Source organism: Aquarana catesbeiana, linkage group LG13 (genome assembly GCF_042186555.1).
Source record: "Aquarana catesbeiana isolate 2022-GZ linkage group LG13, ASM4218655v1, whole genome shotgun sequence".
Classification (NCBI taxonomy): Eukaryota; Metazoa; Chordata; class Amphibia; order Anura; family Ranidae; genus Aquarana; species Aquarana catesbeiana.
In genome coordinates, this window is record NC_133336.1 from 72068362 (window position 1) to 72089906 (window position 21545).

General features: G+C 43.8%; 1 protein-coding gene across 3 annotated transcripts in view; it reads left to right on the forward strand.

Moving 5' to 3' along the window:
* The window catches only part of KIAA0586 (KIAA0586 ortholog), a 243281-nt gene extending 223357 nt beyond the window's left edge, over nt 1-19924 (forward strand). For all 3 annotated transcript variants that reach the window (XM_073610065.1, XM_073610067.1, XM_073610066.1), the window contains one exon: nt 18350-19924. In XM_073610065.1, the coding sequence (XP_073466166.1) occupies nt 18350-18468 (119 nt within the window). In that variant the 3' untranslated portion in view covers nt 18469-19924. The remainder of the gene's footprint in view (nt 1-18349) is intronic.
* The last annotated feature ends 1621 nt before the right edge of the window (nt 19925-21545 follow it).

The window sequence follows — 21545 nt, forward strand, 5'->3', positions numbered from 1 at the left end:
CAGTGAAAAGAAGCTGCTGATTTTTACTTCCTCCAATACGAGCAAGCCCCCCTGCATTGCCCATTACACCATTTAGCCACTTATTTTCAGAACAGAGCTACGGAGAGATTATCAGAAATTACAGTTATTGTAATGTTAAGTGGTCTGTGTGACGCCAACGGCTATTCCGAGCAATTTAATCTTCGGACCTCTGCTGAGCCTGCATAGCGTCACTGGCAGGCTGGAAATGAAGGAAACTAGACTAGAGGAGATGAAAATTTTAATAACTAGCTCAAAGATTTGGATATGCTATTAGAGTGGCACCTTCAGGTCTGCAGGTGCAGTAAGCTGTATGTGACTGCTGAATAATTAATTGGGAAGTCTACCAGTATTACAGACAAAAGAGGGATATACCAAATGTGTTTTTTATTTCAAAGAGACCCCATCTCCAGACCATTAATTTCAACAAAATTCTTCCCGTAAAGATTTTGTTCATATTTTAGGCATTTTATTTACCTTTTGTAAGCCTGCCATGTGTGGACATCCAAAAGGCCTCAGAGAGCCATCTTGAATGTGATGTCAGCAGCCCCAGCAGACTCAAAGTTGCAACTCAAGTGACACTTTAAAGCAGGGGTGTCTAACCCGTGGGCCGCATGCCCAAGAGGGCTATGCATGTGGCCCGACACCAAAATTGTAAACTTGCGGCTATGAATGTTCACATCTGGAGGGATGTTGGGTATGCCATGTTTGGCATAGCACCCGCTGCAGTGGCCAGCATAGGCAAGCAGGGACCAGGAACATCTGAAGGGATGCCATGTTTTCAGTATCAGCGGCTGCACATGCAGGGACTCTCGCTAGCTAGCACCAGCCAAATAAGTGCCGCATGTCTGGATCTAGGGGGTGCTGGGGTGGGCTGTGACCCCCCCTTCCCCCCCCGGATTTTACATCTGGATGGATGATGGGAATACTGTGTTTGGCATGGTACCCATGGCGGTGGCGGGCATAGACAAGCAGGGCCCAGGAACGTCTGAAGTGATGCTGTGTTTGCAATATCACTGGCAGCACATGCAGGGACTCTCGCTAGCTAGCACCAGCCAAATAAGTGCCGCATGTCTGGATCTTGGGGGGGGGGGGGGGGCTGTGACCCCCCCTTCCCCCCCCGGATTTTACATCTGGATGGATGATGGGAATACTGTGTTTGGCATGGTACCCATGGCGGTGGCGGGCATAGACAAGCAGGGCCCAGGAACGTCTGAAGTGATGCTGTGTTTGCAATATCACTGGCAGCACATGCAGGGACTCCCGGTAGCTAGCACCTGCCAAGTAAGTGCCGCATGGCTGGATCTTGGGGGGGGGGGGGGGGGGGCACACCCCCCCCCCCCCCCAGATTTCCGTATTTCTTCAGATCTGAGAATACAAATGCCACTTTTATTTGGACAATCCTTTTTCAATCCCATTGGGAGTTATTCTCTTCAGTTCTTGACCAAGGTTACCAGGAGAGATGAGCTAAGGTTACTGCCGTACTTGCGGGAAACTATGACATAATGGCAGCCCGCAAGCCCAATCAGATTCTTCTGTTTAATTCCCTGCCCCACATCCACACCTATTGGGTCCATGATGCCGGTGACATCATTGACCTAATATGGCCATCCTTAGCTCCTCCTTATACACCAGGTTCAACAGAATCTCCCCAGTGGGGACACTGACAGCAATAAAACCTGACAAACAGCAAAAAATACCAAAAAAGAAAAAAATGCAGCGCTTATATACACTAAGTGAAAAATAACAGTAAGTGAGAAATATCAGGGTTAAATGTGACCAAATAAACCACACAATATCACATAGGTAATGTCCACCAAGTGAAAAAAATATAATTAAAGTGACAAGAAAAGTTCTCCTATGAGCTTTTATGTTTCAACGATTTTTTAATAAAGTTTTTCATAGAACAATTAACAAAGATCTTGACATTTCATTGAGCATTGCACAGTAGCCACAGTACATCATACATACAAAATGCACGAGGAATCCACCTCTTGTGTTTTCAAGAACAGTTATAATTTTCTGCTGTAGACTGTACCTTATTTTTTCTAGCGCTTATGGTGTATATAACATATCCTACTGTGGTTCCTCCACCATACCCTTCATATCATGGCCTATGGCCATGTGCAAGCTCTATATCATGAGTCTCGGAATACAGCCCACCCGCTGGGAAACACCAGCTACCCATCCAACTATTGGGGGAGTCTGGCTTCCAGGTCCCAGAGAGGCTCCATCCAGACCTCGTTAAGTCCGTGTCTTGTCGAGAGAAGAGAGGGAGTAGATCATGGAAGGAAGGAGGGATCAGAGTTGGTGAGGGTAGAGTTGGGAAGAAGGGGTTGGAGGGGGGGGGCTCCACGTTCTTAACATGTCATTCAAGAAGGGTCCTGGTTTGTGATTGTCTGGGGATCATTCGTCAAGTAACCGATCCATGGATCCCATACTTTATTAAAAATTTCATTTTATCCTGCACCATTGCTGTTAGTCTTTCATTTAACATAAGCAATGACATTTTGTGTTTAAGTTGGTCAAATGGTAGGGCTGCAGACTTCAGTTTCTTGCTGTCGTAATTTTTGCTGATATGAATATGAATGTGAGAAGCCTTCTTTGGTGCTTTGAGGCTTCAGCCACCCTGCCACCCAGGAGTGCATGTTTCACGGATTTTGCCAGGTTAATCTCGGTAAGGGTGTATATAAAGTTGTAGACCCTGATCCAAAATCTCCTGACCTTGGGGGGCATGTCCACCATATATGATATGCTGTCCCCACCTGGCCGCATCCCCGAAAGCACCCTGGGGCGGCTCCGGGCACAAAAGTAATCAGTCTGGCCCCTATGAGCTTTTTATATGCTTCAGAAACATGAGTGTTCTACTTGGCCTCTTTTTTAATAAATTAAATTTTAAACGTTATCACACTATGTGGAACCTTTCTTTGATTTTTGGTTTCATCATGTGAGCAAGAGGACTTCCTCTGTCCTTCCTTCCCTCCATCTGAGCCTCATCCATATGTTTGATGTGAATTAGTTGCTGATTATTATCGTAAGGATTGGAACCATGACCAAGGTGATCTGGATCCTTGATGGTTTCCCATATATGGTGTATATGGTCAAGCTCAGTTGACTTAGATGGTATAAGCTCCCTTAAGTCAATTGATTCCGGTAAGCCTTCAGTCAAATTGGTGGTGGTTCTTTTCACAAGAATATTCTTCTATTACTTTTTCATCTTGATATCATCTGTTTCACTGATGCTTTTGGGATGCTCATTCATTACTTATTGACGCAAGGACTTTTTTGTTTCAACTCTTTTCTTGTCACATTTATATTTTTTTCACTTGGTGGACGTTACATTTTTTGATATTGTGTGGTTTATTTGGTCACATTTAACCCTGATATTTCTCACTTACTCTTATGTTTCACTTAGTGTATATAAGCGCTACATTTTTTCTTTTTTGGTATTTTTTGCTGTTTGTCTCCGGCTGTGCTAGCTGCTTTATTTATTACACTATCAAACACAGCGGTGTGTGTATATATATATATATATATATATATATATATATATATATATATATGTGTGTGTGTGTTTTTGAATAAAACCTGACAGATTCTAACTCTTCCTGACTATATCCAAAACTTAAAATAAAAAAATAACTTTAGACACTTTGAACTTCTGTTGGCAGCTCACGTTTTTAGGAGTCCAGTTCTTCTTCACTTTAAATAAGCCCATATGTGTGAACGTTCTATAACCCGTTACCAGTAACCATAAATAACAGATCTGTAGCATGGCACAAGCGAGGAAAAATACCAGGCAAAGTTCTAAGATTTAGTATACAAGGTGTGATCAGGACAGTGTGTACGAGCCGGTAAACTATGCAACAACGTGTTGCCTTTTCCTTATATGGTAGCCAGACTATCCATGGCTCGGTGCGGCGGAGTTGCATGCTTCGGTTTGTTCTTCATGTGGAGAAGCACTTTTCCTTTTTCACAAGAAAACAAACGCTTTAAAGCTGCTATAAAAGATTTTTTCTTTTTATTAGAACCTCTGTAGTGTGCACACCAGCTGTAATTATAAACACAATGCAGGAAACGGTTCACAATCCAGAATAGTCTCGTGTTTCTTGGCAACATCAACCGAATATGAATGTAGATGGAGGAAAGAAAGGCCGTCAGATTGTCCCCCTCCCCACCTCCGCTAACAGTGCAGTGGGTGAGAAGCAGCCAGCGTCTGGCATTGGAGCCATTGCCAGTGATCTTAGCCAGATATTTAAGGACAGAGTTCTCTGCAAATTGTCATTGTCACCTCCAGAACTAAGTGGCTGCTTGGTCAGTGTATGGGGAAGAACATGTACCTCAAGCAGTCCGTTGACAATGGATGCTGATTGCTGTAGTTGTTAACTCGAAAAAGGAGATCTACAGTAACTGATTTTTTGTTGCTTTAGTTAAATTAGCCATGCCTCCTTCATTTTATATGGAGTATCAGGTGACCTAATTATGTGTTAAAAACACTCGCTAGTAGCAGCTGGTGCTGATTTTAAAGTGCAATTGTAGCCATAAAGTAGGGAGATGAAACCCCTAACTGAAAGACATTTAGTTTGCTAAATCGCTGTAACGTGAACAATTGCCATTTTTTTTTAAACGAAAAGACTTGTATTTACCTTTTTCACATCCTTGCAACGCAATGCTGCCAATCTCCTGCATTCAATTTGCAGCTACTTCATGTCTACATATACTCCAGGGATGGCTGCATGGCATTTCTCAGGTCAGGTTTCCTAATGGTGACAACAGTGGACCATACCAGCACAATGTATGTTTCCATCAGAAGCCAGTGTGACAATGCAGCAGCTTAACTGTTAAAGCCCCCCTCTCCAAAACTTAAAAGTCAGCAGTTACAAATACTGTAGCTGCTGACTTTTACTATTTGGGCACTTACCTGTCCAGGCATGCAGCAGTGTCTTCACCCAAGCAAATTCTTGAATCGGCTCTCCCGCCACCTTGGCTAAGAGAACCCGGGCAGTGAAGCCTTGTGACTACACAGCTAGTTTCCTGCTGGGCATGCGCGAATCGCGCTGTGCTCTGTGTATGGGCTGGCTGCGGGAGGAAGGAGGAGGGTAGCCGAACTTCCAGATCACTTCTGTGCGGTGAACTCAGCCGAAAGTGGGAACAGGTACCTGTCAATACCAAGTTCCCTCTCCCCCTTCCCCCTAAAAGGTGAGAAATGTGGGGGGAGAAGGCAGACAAGCAGAGCTTCCCCTTTTGGGTGGAGCTTCGCTTTAAGCTGACTAGATTAGAACAGATTTCTTAATCCACACAATGTGTCTGGAACAATCCTCCCTGCCAGGACATTGTTTTCTAATAGCGGGGCCTAGAACTGTCAGAATACACCGATCAGTGGCTTCAGCCGCTGATCGAATAAAGTTTTTCAGCATGTACCTTTGATAGCACCCTATCAATCAATCAACTTCTGTCTACAGGGCTGGCCACACACTTTAACATTTCAGGGATCATCTAAAAGCAAACAGAGTAGGAGACAGTTGGACAGATTGGGGTAGGGAGTTCCAGGGGAGAGGAGAGGCTCAGGAAAAGTCCTGGAGGCAAGTATGGGAGGAGGTGACGAGGGAGCTAGAGAGCAGGAGGTCTTGGAAGGAATAAAGAGAACTATTAGGTTGATATTTTGAGACCAGGGTAGTGATGTAGCTTTGTAAGTTGTTGTTAGTATTTTGAATTGATTTTGTTGGTTGAGTGGAAGCCAATGAAGGGATTGACAGAGAGTAGCAGCAGACACTGAACAGTTAGTAAGGTGGATGAACATGGCATACTTTAAACAGGATAAAGTTACAGTTTACCACAGCAAGAGATTTGTTAAAGGCAGTAATACATAGATTGCAGTTGCTGACCTCCTGAGAATGCTAGTTGCTTGGCTGTTTTTGACTTTCATACACAGATCCAGGAGAAGTATGAGCCAGAAAAATAACTTACTCAAAGTATCAAGGACACTGGACTCTTGTGATACACATATTCTGGTAATATTATATAGCTGCTGAGCTTAAAGTGTTACTAAACCCACAACAGTAAAATCAGTCTGTATATGCAGAATAGCATGCTTGTTATACTCGCTGTGGAACTTAAGGGGTTAATCCTCTGCATTGTGTTAAAAAGGCTCTTTGATCCTGTATGCACAGATCCTCCCCCTCCTGCACTGTCTATCTGGGGAAGGCCAGCGAACACACAGGGAGGGTAGCCATGTAAGACCAAAACAATTCCATAGCTCAACTCACCAACCAGTCTACTGACCAACCAAATTAACGTCTAACCATCTGTTAAAAGCAGGGGTTTAGTTAGCACACATTTGCAAACGCATGTGAAAGCTGCAAGGCCTCGTCACGGCACCCTGTGTTGCTTGCAGTTCTAACACTACAAATTTATAAGTGTCTCCACAGTGGAAGCACATGCATGGAATGGATAGATGTGGGGCAGGTCACAACCTGCACATGCTCAGTTGTGTCTTTTATGCTGGAGAGAACATTTCCTTGTTCTCAGAGATAGCCAGGTCATATGATATTAACATCACATATGTGGGGGTGTATACAGGCTATAGTGGAAATCTCCTCCTACCTGTACACTAGGGGTGCTGAAATTAATCGATGCATCGCGATTCGGGTGTACCTGATGCGGCGTCGATGCATGCGACCTGCAAAAAATCGATTTCTTGCCCCGCCCCCTCCCGGGAGAGCGCTCCGTGCGTAAAGCTGTTACTAGTGTGTGTATATTCCGCTCATGTGACTCCCGGCCGCGCCTCCCTCCTCTCACGTCTCTCCTGATTTCAGCCCCGCCCACTGACTGGAGCTATCAGGTCAGAAGAGAGGCGGGCGGGGCTGACATCAGGAGAGACATGAGAGGAGGGAGGCGCAGCCGGGAGTCACATGAGAGGAATATACACACACTAGTAACAGCTTTACGTACGGAGCGCTCTCCCGGGAGAATTCCCTGCTGACCGAATCAGATGAGACGTGAAACCACCGGCGGCTGGAATGGAGATCGGGGGGAGATGGTGAGCAGGCAGATCGTCCTTCTCATTACAGGCTGCCTGCCACCAGCACCGGCAGAGCAGCATGTAAGTACAAAGGGAGAGGGGGGCGCTGTGATTCAACACAAGTCGATATCAAAGTCTTCTATGTGCCTTCATCACACCACAACTTTGCATTATTGTCCGCAGTCTTTGACCATCTCCTGTGCCATGTCCGCAGTCTCTGCCCATCTCCTGTGCCATGTCCGCAGTCTCTGCCCATCTCCTGTGCCATGTCCGCAGTCTCTGACCATCTCCTGTGCCATGTCGCAGTCTCTGACCATCTCCTGTGCCATGTCCGCAGTCTCTGACCATCTCCTGTGCCATGTCCGCAGTCTCTGACCATCTCCTGTGCCATGTCCGCAGTCTCTGACCATCTCCTGTGCCATGTCCGCAGTCTCTGACCATCTCCTGTGCCATGTCCGCAGTCTCTGACCATCTCCTGTGCCATGTCCGCAGTCTCTGACCATCTCCTGTGCCATGTTCGCAGTCTCTGACCATCTCCTGTGCCACATGTCCGCAGTCTCTGACCATCTCCTGTGCCATGTCCGCAGTCTCTGACCGTCTCCTGTGCCATGTCCGCAGCCTCTGACCATCTCCTGTAGCATGTCCGCAGTCTCTGATCATCTCCTGTAGCATGTCTGCAGTCTCTGATCATCTCCTGTAGCATGTCTGCAGTCTCTGATCATCTCCTGTAGCAAGTCTGCAGTCTCTGATCATCTCCTGTTCTATGTCTGCAGTCTCTGATCATCTCCTGTTCTATGTCTGCAGTCTCTGATCATCTCCTGTTCTATGTTCACAGTCTCTGACCATCTCCTGTAGCATGTCCGCAGTCTCTGACCATCTCCTGTAGCATGTCTGCAGGCTCTGACCATCTCCTGTAGCATGTTCGCAGTCTCTGATCGTCTCCTGTAGTATGTCTGCAGTCTCTGACCATCTCCTTTAGTATTTTGGAAGAGAGCCTGGAACTCCTCTGCTGTCTCTTTTTTTCTTAAGAACAAATAGAATAAAAAAAATGGAGTTCTCCTGACTACTTGAATTTTGTTTTATGAAAACCATGAGCACTTGCGGACTTGCGCTGTAATCGTGATGCATCGCGGAATCGAATCGTTGACTTGATAATCGTAATCGAATCGTGAGGCCAGTGAAGATGCGCACCCCTACTGTACACACAGCTATGGACAAACTCTGCAGGTTATGTGACCGTGGTATACAGATCAACCAAAAAAGGTATATAGTGACAGTATTTAATGTAAAAAGAAGATTTATAAGCTGTGGCACTGTGGGTGGGCAGATGAACTATTTTCATATTACTGGGTTTAGTAAGAATCGCTGTTTAAAGTGTAAGTTCAGCCTAGAACTAGCTAGGCTTAAAACTGCTCCCACCTACCTTCTAACTCCTATTCTATCTGCCCTGTAGAAGGAAGATGTTTATACTTACCTATTCTTAGGGTGCTCTGGTCTGGCCACATGATTGGCTCCCAGCAGCTGGCTTCAGGGGAGAGGAGGGACAGCTGACACAGGTTGCCCCCCCCCCCCATAGTAACCTTATGGGTGATGTCATGGCCCAGGCATTCCACCCTTTGTTGACACTCTCTCCTTAGAAGGGGCAGGCTGATGAAATCATGCTCTCTGACTTCACAGAATATACAGCTGCCTATGAATGGCTGAGCACCACTCAGACACCGGCTCTGCATTATTCTGTGTGGGAGACGGCAAGTCTTTGTCTCACAGCCGGAACCCAGCACTGCATGTAGCTTGGAGCCAACACAGCTGTTAGTGAAGGTATTCGTTTGTTTGGACCAGCTTGGTCCAGACTAACTATATACCATGTCAGGAAACATGAAAATACACTTTAAAGGATAGGTTCAATTTTTTGAACATGTTTTCATGTTCCACCCGTTTGTAAGGTGGAACATGTAACATGTTCCAGCATCTGCAGCCCCCCCTTCCGTGACAGCAGGCCTTCTCCCCACACTCGCTGTCACTATTTGAAAACAGCACGGCCGTGCGGGGCTCTGCCCACATCGCCACATAATTCATTTTCTGTGAATGAATGCCTGCAAATACCATCAGCCATTGCGGTTGATAGCTTGTAGTTTTCAATGAACTGCAAGGGTCCTGGTGAGCATGCTTGCAGTGCATTGATCTTCCTGCTTTCAGGTAACTGCCTGGCCGTATGAGGCTGGGTTCACACCTCCAACGGATGTGGCTCACAGCAGGGGTCTGGTGCGTCCCTGTTCTTCGCTCCAGGGCCAAATTTTTGCCTGAATTCGGCCCTGAAAGGGAACCAAAGACGCACAACACTCCTATGCAAGCCCCCATGTGAACCGGCTCCATAGAGAGCCGGTCACAATCTCCTGTCATGGTGCGGTGAAATCCGCATAGGTGTGAACCCAGCCTCAGGTACGAGCAGACAGAGGTCCTGAGAGTCTGCAGGAGCAATGCAATGCTCTGCAGGCTGCTTAGAAAAAAATAAATAAATGCACTTTTTTTACCTGCAAAAAAATTTGCATTTATTATTTTTTTTAAAAAGGTGAACTTATCCTTTAACTTTAGTCTTTTGTTAGGACGGACAATCAGAACCTTGGCAGACACCATAAGGTAAATTATCCGTGGACAGAGTCTGTTGCATTGGATATGTTCAAATAACATCCATCTATCCATTGAGCACTAAGAACATATACATTTAGGATTGTGTGATAAGGCATGTGGTTAGCCATACACAGCACAATCTTGACATACTATGCAACAAATCTGAACATAGTTTACCACCGTCAAGCAATTAGGTGTGCTCTCCATTTAGGATTTTCTTAAAGGAGAAGTACAGCCAAAGCTTGTTTGGCTGTACCTCTTTAATGGATCACATAAGTGCAGTTTGCTCTGCACTCCTGTGACCCGTTTTCAGATAACAGCAGGCTAAATCCTGCTGTCGGCTGATGTCACAGAGCCAGTCCTGGCTCTGAAAAGACCCTGACCATATGGTCGGGATCCGCCTAGAAGCCTGGATCAGCACCTGGCTCAGCCTCTCAGTGAGCTGATGAAAGCCTGAGCAAGCCCCTCCCACCCATTCAAGCCCCAGCGCTCCAGTAAGCGTTGGACTGGCAGAGTAGAGAGCCACTGACTGACAGTCCCAACTCTCTGCTCAGAGTGGAGGGGGAGAATTGAGCAATTGCGGTGTTTGCTCGCTCAGTTCTCACTGCAGAGAAGGCGGGGGACAGATGCAGCATCAGATCGATGCTCCATCCACCTAGGTGAGTATAAGGTTTTTTTTTTTTGTTTTTTTTTGCAAAGCCTATACTTCATCTTTAAGAAGAATCCTTGACCTACTACAGAGTCCATGATTGTAGTAGAGAACTTAAGATGGCTAATACTCCTCGCTGGATTCTCTAAGGGGTCTGGGAAGCTATCCAATAAGCTCAACTCATTATATATCCAGAACCTGTGTGTGCACTCCAGCAGACTAATAATTGGGGGATAGAAGTCACACAGGGGCCCACTGGTATGGTGATTGGAAACAGCACACATTTCTTGCTGCTTGTTCCTGGTGAGAGATCTGTTTGTATCTGGTTGGCAGATTTGACACTGGCAAGAGAAAGTTCATTGAACAGATTGCCCTGTGTGTCTGATAGATAAATCTATGAACTTAACTTAACTTGCACTTAAGTTAACTTTAGATTCTCTCTTTTCAGAAAAAAAAACTAAAACTGCACTCAAACACGTATCCTGTGGGAAATCTGTAGGTTATGAGAGCTGGCCTTTTCTGCTAAAATAGCTAGTTTCTCCACTCTTAAGTTGTTCCAGTGACTTTTATACATCGAGTCACTGATCAAGAACAAATGAGCTTGTGAGATATTTAAAAAGATAAAAATAATATTAAAATATATAGTATATTTAGTACGTCATTCCATTATATGCACCAACATGTTCTATCCCTTAAACAAAAAAAGCTGCAAGTACAGAAAAATACCAGGTAATGCTCCAGAAATCCAATGTATACCTGACTTCTTGATTTTCTGAAATAAGAAAATTTGAAGTTACCGCGCTAAAGAAAACCAAAAAACCTAAATAAAAAATATAGTGAAGCAGCTATCAAAATTGTGAGATACACACAAATACAGATACCAGGATACTAGTGACAGCGCTAAAATAAAATAAATAAATGAAAAAACCCAAAAAAGCCCCAGGTGAGTGAACTAAACCACAAAATAACATGTGAAAAATTGGTCAACGGTCCATAAGGAACATCAATGTAGGTTGTGGTGAAATACACCTCTCAAAGACAGTGCACCTCCACCACATGGAATGCGTGCTTACCAAAAAGCAAGCCAGAGGTTGACGTGTTGAAGTCCTCGCGCCTACTGGTGGATAGGTGTTCGCAAGCTGGCCGGTCGTATTTCTATGATGGTTATTTCCACTTTCTTGTAAGTGCAATTTTATTAGTTTTAAATAAATCTTTGTTACATTTTTACACTATGGAGAGTTGTCTGGGTAACGTCTGATCCACCGTCCTGGTGGTTGATGCTCGAGTCTCCCTGGTCGTTTTTGGTGTCCTATTCAAGTTGCCCTCCCTGTGGATTTCCAGCATCTCCTCGGACAGAGGCCCTGGCTGGGTAATTAGCCGCAGGCTTACCAAAGCTTGCCTTTTGGTAAGCGCGCATTCTATGTGGTGGAGGTGCACTGTCTTTGTGTCTTTGAAAGGTGTATTTTACAAGAACCTACACTGATGTTCTTTATGGACCGTTGAACAATTTTTCATGTTATTTTGTGGTTTAGGTCACTCACCTTTACTGCTGGGACTTTTTTGTTTTTTCTTCATTTATTTATTTTATTTTAGCGCCGTCACATTGTATCCTGGTATCTTGATTTTCTGAACTGGAACCCCCAACCAGTGTTGTCTTCCAAGAGTCTGTCCACTCTTTCTGTAAGAAAAAGCTCTTGGAAGATAAAGTTTGGGGGAGAGGGGGGTTCTACATCAGTAGGAACTGACCTCACAGTAGCTGTCTGTGCAAGAATTTTACAAGCCTTGTGATTGTGTAACAGGGCATAATACTATTGATTTCTCTCTACATGAAAAGTGGAAAATGCTTGGACGTGATCTAGGGTGAAAGGTGTGGGGTAAATTTGGGTAATTCCCCAACATACCCTTTAACAAAGCACTGATGTACAATATCACTTTAGGATTATAGAACTGGAGAGACGGGGAGGATTATATTGTGTCCATAATAAATGCATGCATTTATTATGTAGATACAGTTGAAGCAATTAGGTGATCATATGTACCTTAAAGATAGTGCTTTGTTTTAATAACAATAAGACGTCACCCTATTAAAGCTTAACTTGTGTAATTGTAAGTGGTAATCTGTTTTGCTAATATTCAACAAATAAAGTCAGTGATGGACCAATCAGACCTAATGGTTGATGTTATTTATTTGGCACACAGAACGATCTCTTGTACTAAATGCTGTGCCTATTGTTGTAACATGAGTTTAACAAAGGACAGTGAAGGTCACCGCATGGGCAGTTTGCTAAATCCACATTCTCTGTACAGCAAACAGTGGAGTTAGTGCTGTAAACTGGTTGTGCATGGTTTATATAGGCTTGGGTGTCTGTGATGCTTTTATTGTTCCTTCCCATCTGCAGTGCAAAAAAAATTTAGAGATGTGTGTTTCAGCATAAAAGAGGTTTATGGAAAGTAAGATAACAGAGCTTATTAGATAGAAAGTCATTAAAGTACTTTAAATTTTTTTTTCTTACCCAGATTTTATATTACACTTTATAGGCTCCATTCACTCAGCTATAAATGGATATGTTATTGGATAACACCATGTGACTTACTTCCAGCTCTCATTTCCGAAAATAACAATATTATGGCACATAGAATCATTAGAACTAAAACTGAACTCCAGGCAAACATATACAGTGGGGAATATATGTATTTGATCCCCTGCAGATTTTGTGAGTTTGCCTACTTACAAAGAAATGAAGGGTCTATAACTATTATCATAGGTGTATTTTAAATGATAGAGACAGAATATCAACCAAAAATCCAGAAAAAACGCGATACAAATGTTATAAATTGAGTTGCAGTTCAGTGAGTAAAATAACCCCTACCAACCAACAATAATTCTGGCTCCCACAGACTGGCTACAGTATGTGCTCATGTGGTACACAGATTAGTCCTGTCAATTTAAGAAGGTGCTCCTAACAACAACTCGTTATACGTATAAAAGACACCTGTCCGCAGAATCTATTTCTTCCATTCAAACCTCACTATCATGGGCAAGACCAAAGAGCTATCAAAGGACGTCGGGGCTAATATTGTAGACCTGCACAAGGCTGGAATGGGCTACAACACCATTAGCAAGAAGCTTGGTGAGAAGGAGACAACTGTTGGAGTGATTATTCGCAAATGGAAGAAATACAAAATTACCATCAGTCACCCTCGGTCTGGAGCTCCATGCAAGATTTCGCCTCATGGTGTAAGGATGATCCTGAGAAAAGTGAGGGATCAGCCCAGAAATACACAGGAGGAGCTTGTGAATGATCTTAAGGCAGTTGGGACCACAATTACCAAACAAACCATTGATAAGATAATACGGCGTCATGGGTTGAAATCCTGCAGCGCCTGCAAGGTCCCTTTCCTCAAGAAGGTACATGTACAGGCCCGTCTGAAGTTTGTCAATGAACATCTAAATGATTCAGAGAAGGATTAGGAGAAAGTGCTGTGGTCAGATGAGACCAAAATTGAGCTTTTTGGCATTAACTCGACTCGCCGTGTTTGGAGGTAGAAAAATGCTGACTATGACCCTAAGAACACCACCCCTACAGTCAAGCACAGAGGTGGAAACATTATGCTTTGGGGCTGTTTCTCTGCTAAATGTACAGGCTGACATTGCCGTATTGAGGGGCCATGTATTGTAAAATCTTGGATGAGAACCTTCTTTCTCAGCCAGAACACTAAAGATGGGTCATGGATGGGTCTTCCAGTCTGATGACCCAAAACATACCGCCAAGGCAACAAAGAAATGGCTCAAACCGAAGCACATTAGGGTCATGGAGTGGCCTAGCCAGTCTCCAGACCTTAATCCTATAGAAAATTTATGGAGGGAGCTGAAACTTCAAGTTGCCAAGCGACAGCCAAGAAACCTTAAGGATTTAGAGAAAATTTTGAAAAAAAAAGTGGACCAAAATCCCCCCTGAGATGTGTGCAAACCTGGTAACCAACTACAAGAAAATTCTTACCTCTGTGCTTGCCAGGAAACAAGGGTTTCTTCACCAAGTACTAAGTCATGTTTTGCTTGGGGCTCAAATACTTATTTTACCCACTGAACTGCAACTCAATTTTATAACATTTGTAAAAAAAATTAAAATAAATGATGCTCAATTGGTACTAAGGGGCCCAAAGTGTGCCAAGAAAATATCCCCCACACCCTTACACCACCTGCCTGAACCATTGATATAAGACAGGATAGATCCATGCTTTCATTTTGTTTATGCCAAATTCTGACCCTACCATCTGAATGTCGCAGCTTAAATCGAGACTCGTCAGACCAGGCAACGATTTTTTCCAATTTTATATTGCCCAATTTTGGTGAGCCTGTGCGAGTTGTAGCCTCAGTTTCCTGTTCTTAGCTGGCAGGAGTGGCACCCAGTGTGGTTTTCTGCTGCTGTAGCCTATCTGCTTCAAGGTTCGATGTGTTGTGCGTTCAGAGATGGTATTCTGCATACCTTGGTTGTAATGAGTGGTTATTTGAGTTACTGTTGCCTTTCTATCATCTCTAAACCAGTCTGCCCATTCTCCTCTGACATTAACAAGATATTTTCAGTTCAGCAGATACCCGCTGAATTTCAATCCATGTGTGACCACTGCAGTTAAATAGAAGTTGATCTACCAGTCATCTTTTGTTCAACCGCCCTGTTGAATAAAAGCTGTTCGATCAGCGTCTGTAACCAATGGCTCATCGCTGATCTGTGTATTCTGACAGAGAGGGACTCCCTGCAATAGGCCAGCGAGGAGGATTCCCCCATCCAGGTATTTCATAAAGTACACATATGTGCCTAGATTTCAGCTTTACTGAAATGAGCCTCTTGTGTATTTGTCATATTATAGTCTTTCCTAAATTCTGTGACCGTTCTGGAATGAGGATGGCAAAGCTCTAGAGGGGAGGGGGTTCCTTATTACTTTATGACTTGTTTTGTGCACTAAGTTTGGGTTCACAGGGTGCAGAACTCAGAGGAGCATCCATATTTCCACTCTCCATTTCACCCATGTTGTGAATTTGTGTCCTTCAGGGGTGTCAACAGGGGAAGAGATTACAATCAGCTGAGCAGGCCAAAAACTTCACAAAGCATCAAGGTCAATGTGCACAAGGCAGGGCTCAGCAAGTTCATAAGTATGTAATGAGAATCTGTAGTTCTGCATACATTTTCAGACCCAATAGTTGGTGGCTGATTGGCAGCATGTATGAACATAGCCTAAGAATAATTTTTTACTTGCAAAATATGCATGGCTTTTGGGAGAACAGTTTGGTTATTTCTCCTTGGGTAGTAAAGGATATTTTTCTCGGGCATTTTCTATGGTGGCCAATTATTTGCTCATTACATACTGCCAATTTGCAGTACTATATTGCGGTTGCAGCTGAAACCATGCACTGTTTATGTGGATGATATCATATCTCAGCAGTTATTAAAGTTGACCTGAACTCAAAAGAAAAGATTTGCTGTGTTATATTAAATATCTGGGCAGTTCTGAAACTACGGTGGGGTAGGAGACATTTACATCAAATACAGAATGTAAGGGGTAAATCATTGATGGGAAGGTTTAAAGGGGAACTACGCCATACTTACATAATCGAGGTGACATTCGGTATGAGGTTACAGAAGGAAAGGAGGAAGCTACTGTAATACCACAAAGGGACTATGTGTGAAGATTAGGATTCATTTATGTACCTATGTACCTAGGTAGTATACATCCTTAAGCTGTGGCAAGTTAGGGGGGGGGGGGGGTGTAAGTAGGGGTATGGGTTAGGATAGAAATGTCTATGTTACTGAATAGTCATGTTAGGCCCTGCAAGGCCAAAGTTAACTGGGATTGTGTCACGTTGACGCACCCAGCTGTATATATGATATTAAAAATGCTCAATAAAAAGAAATTTAAAAAAAAAAAATATCTGGGCAGTTTTTAGTTTTTTTTTTTAAGCAGTACCCTGAAAAATGTACCCTTTTGTCTTGATTTTCCCCTGAACAATAGCCGTGCACTGCTAGGTATGTTAGTGTGCTTAGGCACTCCTGTGACTGCAGCCTCATAGCTGTATATCTGCAGTGTGAGAACTAAGGCCCTGCTGCTTCTGACTGGTAGTCTCAGGAGATCTTGTAATGTTACTACTGTGCTGATCACTGTTCTTCTTGCTGGGGTTTCTGACATGTAGAAGAAAAGCATTGTGTCTCTATCGAGATCCCCCCCATACCCACATGTGTGCACACAGAAACAGTGCAGAACAAGACATGGTAAGTCCCCATTGGGGAAAGATCAGGGAGAACACACGCGATACTAGTGATTGTCATTTGCCTCCACCTGCCTTTTATTCAGCACAGGTTCCAGAGTATAGTTCATCATGAAGAATGAGGGATAATTTAAGTGGAGTCAAACAGTGCTCCCTCTAGTGGTTCATTTTATTTTTTTTTATATTATATACAAAATAACGCAAACGTGGAGGAATAAGCATTTACGAATGTGAAAAACTAAACACTGCAATGATATTTTAAAATAAGTGCTCGCTAAAAATAATGTTTGCTTTTCCTTTAACCCAAGAAAATGTAGACAGCAGCTGGACATGGGTAACATTAACCACCTAAAGACCGCCCACCGCATATATACTGAGGAAGGGCGGCTCTGTTGTGTGAAACGAGGTACCTGTACGTCGTTTAATACAATAGATAGTGTAGGCACACGCGTGCCGGCTGCACGGAGTATGGAGCAGCCAATGCGCATGCCCGGTGGACCTGATGTTCGTCGGCCACCCGCGATCCCTTCACAGAGAGACAGAATGGGGATCTGCCTATGTAAACTAGGCAGATCCCGGTTCTGATGGGACAACATGGAGATCTGCTGTTCCTAGTGATTAGGAACAGCGATCTCTGTGTTGTTTCTTTCAGCACTTCCCCCACAGAGTACGAAACCAACAGGGAGCACATGTAACCCTTTGAGTGGCCCTGATGTTAACCCCCTTCCCTGCCAGTGTCATTTGTGCATTTTTTTTTAACACTGATCACTGTAATGGTGTCACTGGTCCCCAAAAAGTGTCACTTAGGGTCAGATTTGTCCGCCACAATGTTGCAGTCCCGCTAAAAATCGCTGATCACCTTCATTACTAGTAAAAAAAAACAAAACATAAATAAAAGTGCGTAAATCTATCCCTTAGTTTGTAGACGCTATAACTTTTGCGCAAACCAATCAATATACGCTTTTTGGGATTTTTTTAACCAAAAATATGTAGAAGAATACATCTTGGCCTAAACTGATTAAGAAATTTTGTTTTTTACATTTTTGTGTTTTGGATATGTATTATAGCAAAAGTAAAAAATATTGTTTTTTTTTTTTTTTTCAAAATTGGAAGTGTTTTTTTGTTTATAGCACAAAAATAAAAACCGTAAGGTGATCAAATACCACCAAAAGAAAGCTCTATTTGTGGGAAAAAAAGGACATCACTTTTATTTGGGCACAGCGTCACACGACCGCGCAATTGTCAAAGTAACGCAGTGCTGTATCGCAAAAATGGCCTGGTCGTTAAGGGGGTAAATCCTGCCAGGGCTGAAGTGGTTAACCTAATAATAGCAATAAAAACATAATAGGGAAACCTATGTAGCGTGCAGAGGTCATTACATCTGGTATGATGTTATCAGATTAAAGTGTGAATGTAGCACTGGTTGGTATCTTTGAGACAATAGGAGGTCTGTGTACATCTGTAAAGTGAAGTGAAGATGCGCCATAAAATTGCTTTTAATTGGGGCGTAAAAATCTCTTTGCTTTCTGCTTGTGGTAAATGTAATGGTCAGACATAGGTATTCCAATGTGTACCTAAGCCCTATCTTTACCGATGATTAAACCCTTTACAGTTCATGCCTCATATACACTGGGCCAGCCGTCCTCTGACCTTTGACCTTCCCAGGCCCTCACTGGCTGTGTTCAGGTCATCAAGTGTGTTGTTCTGGCATATTTCCACAGAGCAAATTATGTTTTCTTTTCATTACTTTCTGCTTCTTGTTTTCCTCCAGGAGAAGCATCCAGGCCTACTAAAAACATCCCAGTGACCCTGCCTACTATGGGTGAAGCTGACGAAGAAGTCAAAACATCTTTTGTCAAATCTGATTCTTCTGACGCCGATAGTTTCTGAAACATGAATAAGATACTGGGTGCAAGGCCAAATCCTTATGGTTAAAGCTCAACAGTCAGCTCACCAACGATGGATCCACAAATCACCTACTCACTGGAGTCAACCCCTCTAACCAGAGAGATGTCTCTCCTTCACTAGCAAATGAGAGTGAATCTGGGCCATATAGGGAGCGACTCGTAAGAGAAGTGGAACCATCTCTTCAGTGGTTCTTCATTGCCCGTTGACATTGGGCTCAAAAAGATGTGGTACAGTTGGAACAATGAGCGTTATTTAAGTCTGATTGGTTTTAACTTCTTGTGTGTCGATCTGAAATTTTTAGAAATGCTATCAGTTTTTCAAGCTATCTTTTGTGAACTTCAAAATACCTTCTCCTCGTTTAATGGAGACAAGGAGAGGAGGAGATGTTCATAGCCCAAATCCTAACAGCAGTCTAGGGTGACAACACTGCTACACCGTGTATAACAAGGTGAGGGTTGTCATCCTAGGACAAGAAGTGTGTTACTGACAGGATCACCAGGTTAATATAAAGAAAAATAAGGCCTGAAAAAGAAAACAAATGTGACCACCACATCTTTTCTGTTTTTTTTTTTTTTGGTTTATATACCCCTTTAGAGTTTTTCGCTATGAGGCTGAGCTTGCTGCCCTTTTTGGCAGCTGTGTACTTAGTCTCATGAAAGTAGAACTTTCCAGTACTACATTTTCAACGTGTGAAATGTTTTCAAACATTTCATATATGAGTATACAGTGCTGTTCTCCCATAATGGAGCCCTGCAGAGACAGCTATGAATAAAGTGTTGTGCAACATAGCTCTCTATCAGCTGAGCCCTCTGTCATGGAAGCCTGGTACAGGAGACCTGACACTTTCATAGGTCAAAGTTTACCTTAATTAACACAGGTACAAGGCATCTCTTGAAATCATTTTTTTTGTAAATTATTTTTAATAAAGATGGGGTTTTTTTTCTCACAAATTGTATCTAAATCCAAAACTTTTTTTATTTAAATTTTGTCTGCTTGTGTGCCTATGGGGAGAATTTCTATCTGCCCTGCTGACTAATATCACAGTGACAGGAGGTAATGGGAAATCCAAGATATTTTCTCCGCTTTAGAGAGCTTTTTAGTGGAGAACCTCTCCACTGTACACAGGGGAAAAAAACAGGAATTTTTACCATTCCATACTCTATAGACAATGTTTGGCTTTAGGTACACTTTAAATCATATGAATAAAAAAATTTTAAAAAATTAAATTAAAATAAAGTTTTAGCTGTTCATCGCATTTTAGGTTTTCAACAACTTGATGCACTTGATTTAGCAGATATAAAGTACTTGAAAGGTAACAATATATTCTACTAGATGGGATCTGTTAGACTTGAATAAATGCCTTATGACTGTATGGAAACAGATGACCATGATTTATTTTTCATGTTTACACCAGCAAAGTGCATTTGTTTTTATGATGTGTAAATAAGATTTATATCTTGAAATATTGAATTTATACAGATGTACATTAAAATATATAAATCTACATGTTTGTTATATATATTTTTTAGCATTTGAGTATTAGTACTGTTCAACAGCTTAACATAAAAATGTCACAACCTGGGTGATTCATCGTACCTTTAATAAAAACTGCATGTGAAAATTATCAGTAGATACAGTTAGGCCCCTTTCACACGGACGGATGGAATGGTGCTTTTAACTGCGGATTTTCTAATTTTCTACCGCAGCTAAAAGCACACAATGCTTTCCTATGGCCCCATTCACACACTGCGTTTAGCTGCGAATTAGATACATGCGGTTCTGCGCGGATAGAAAAAATAGAATTGACTGCGTCCAGGAGTGATTTAGCGCAGCTATCCGCACATAGCCGCAGGTAATCACAGTGCACTGTGTCAGCTGCGGATAACAGCGCCGAGCTGCTCATCGGGAAAGGAAAAATGATTTTTCCTTTCCCAATGAGCGACAAGCACGGGGATCCGACTCGGATCCCCGCCAATGCCCGGCACTGTTTGGTATGAATCTTGAGCGGGAACTCCACGCCAAATTTTAAATAAAAAAAATGGCGTGGGTCCCCCCCCCCGGGGGCATACCAGGCCCTTCGGTCTGGTATGGATTTTAAGAGGAACCCCTACGCCGAAAAAACGGCGTGGGGTCCCCCCCATAATCCATACCAGACCCTTATCCGAGCATGCAGCTCGGTCGGTGAGGAAAGGGGGTGGGGACGGGCGAGCGCCCCCCCGCTCCTGAGCCGTACCAGGCCGCATGCCCTTAACATGGGGGGTGGGTGCTTTGGGGGAGGGGGCGCCCTGCGGCCCCCCACCCCAAAGCACCTTGTTCCCATGTTGATGAGGACAAGGGCCTCTTCCCGACAACCCTGGCCGTTGGTTGTCGGGGTCTGCGGGCGGAGGGCTTATCGGAATCCGGAAGCCCCCTTTAATAAGGGGGCCCCCAGATCCCGGCCCCCCACCCTATGTGAATGAGTATGGGGTACATGGTACCCCTACCCATTCACCTAGGGAAAAAGAGTCAATAAAAAAAACACTGGGCACTCTGCTCTGACTTATATAGGCGGTGACCCCGCCCCCTTATGCCGTCACAGTCCCTGGGCATGCTGGGACTGTGACATTTTAGGGGGCGTGGTCAGATGTCGGGGTGTCGGAAAGAGGCCCTTGTCCTCATCAACATGGGGACAAGGTGCTTTGGGGTGGGGGGGCTCGCCCGTCCCCACCCCCTTTCCTGACCGACTGGGCTGCGTGCTCGGATAAGGGTCTGAAATGGATTTTGGGGGGGACCCCACGCCGTTTTTTCGGCGTAGGGGTTCCTCTTAAAATCCATACCAGACCGAAGGGCCTGGTATGCCCCTTGGGGGAACCCACACCATTTTTTTATTTAAAATTTGGTGTGGAGTTCCCCCTCAAGATTCATACCAAACAGTGCGAGTCGGCACCCTGTCGGGTTGCCATGGAAATGGCAAACCGCAGCCAAACGCGACCGCAGCTAATCGCACTGTGCAAATGCAGCTGATCGCAGTGCCTGGAGTCTTGAACTCCACAGGAAAAAAAACAGCTTTTAACTGCGGC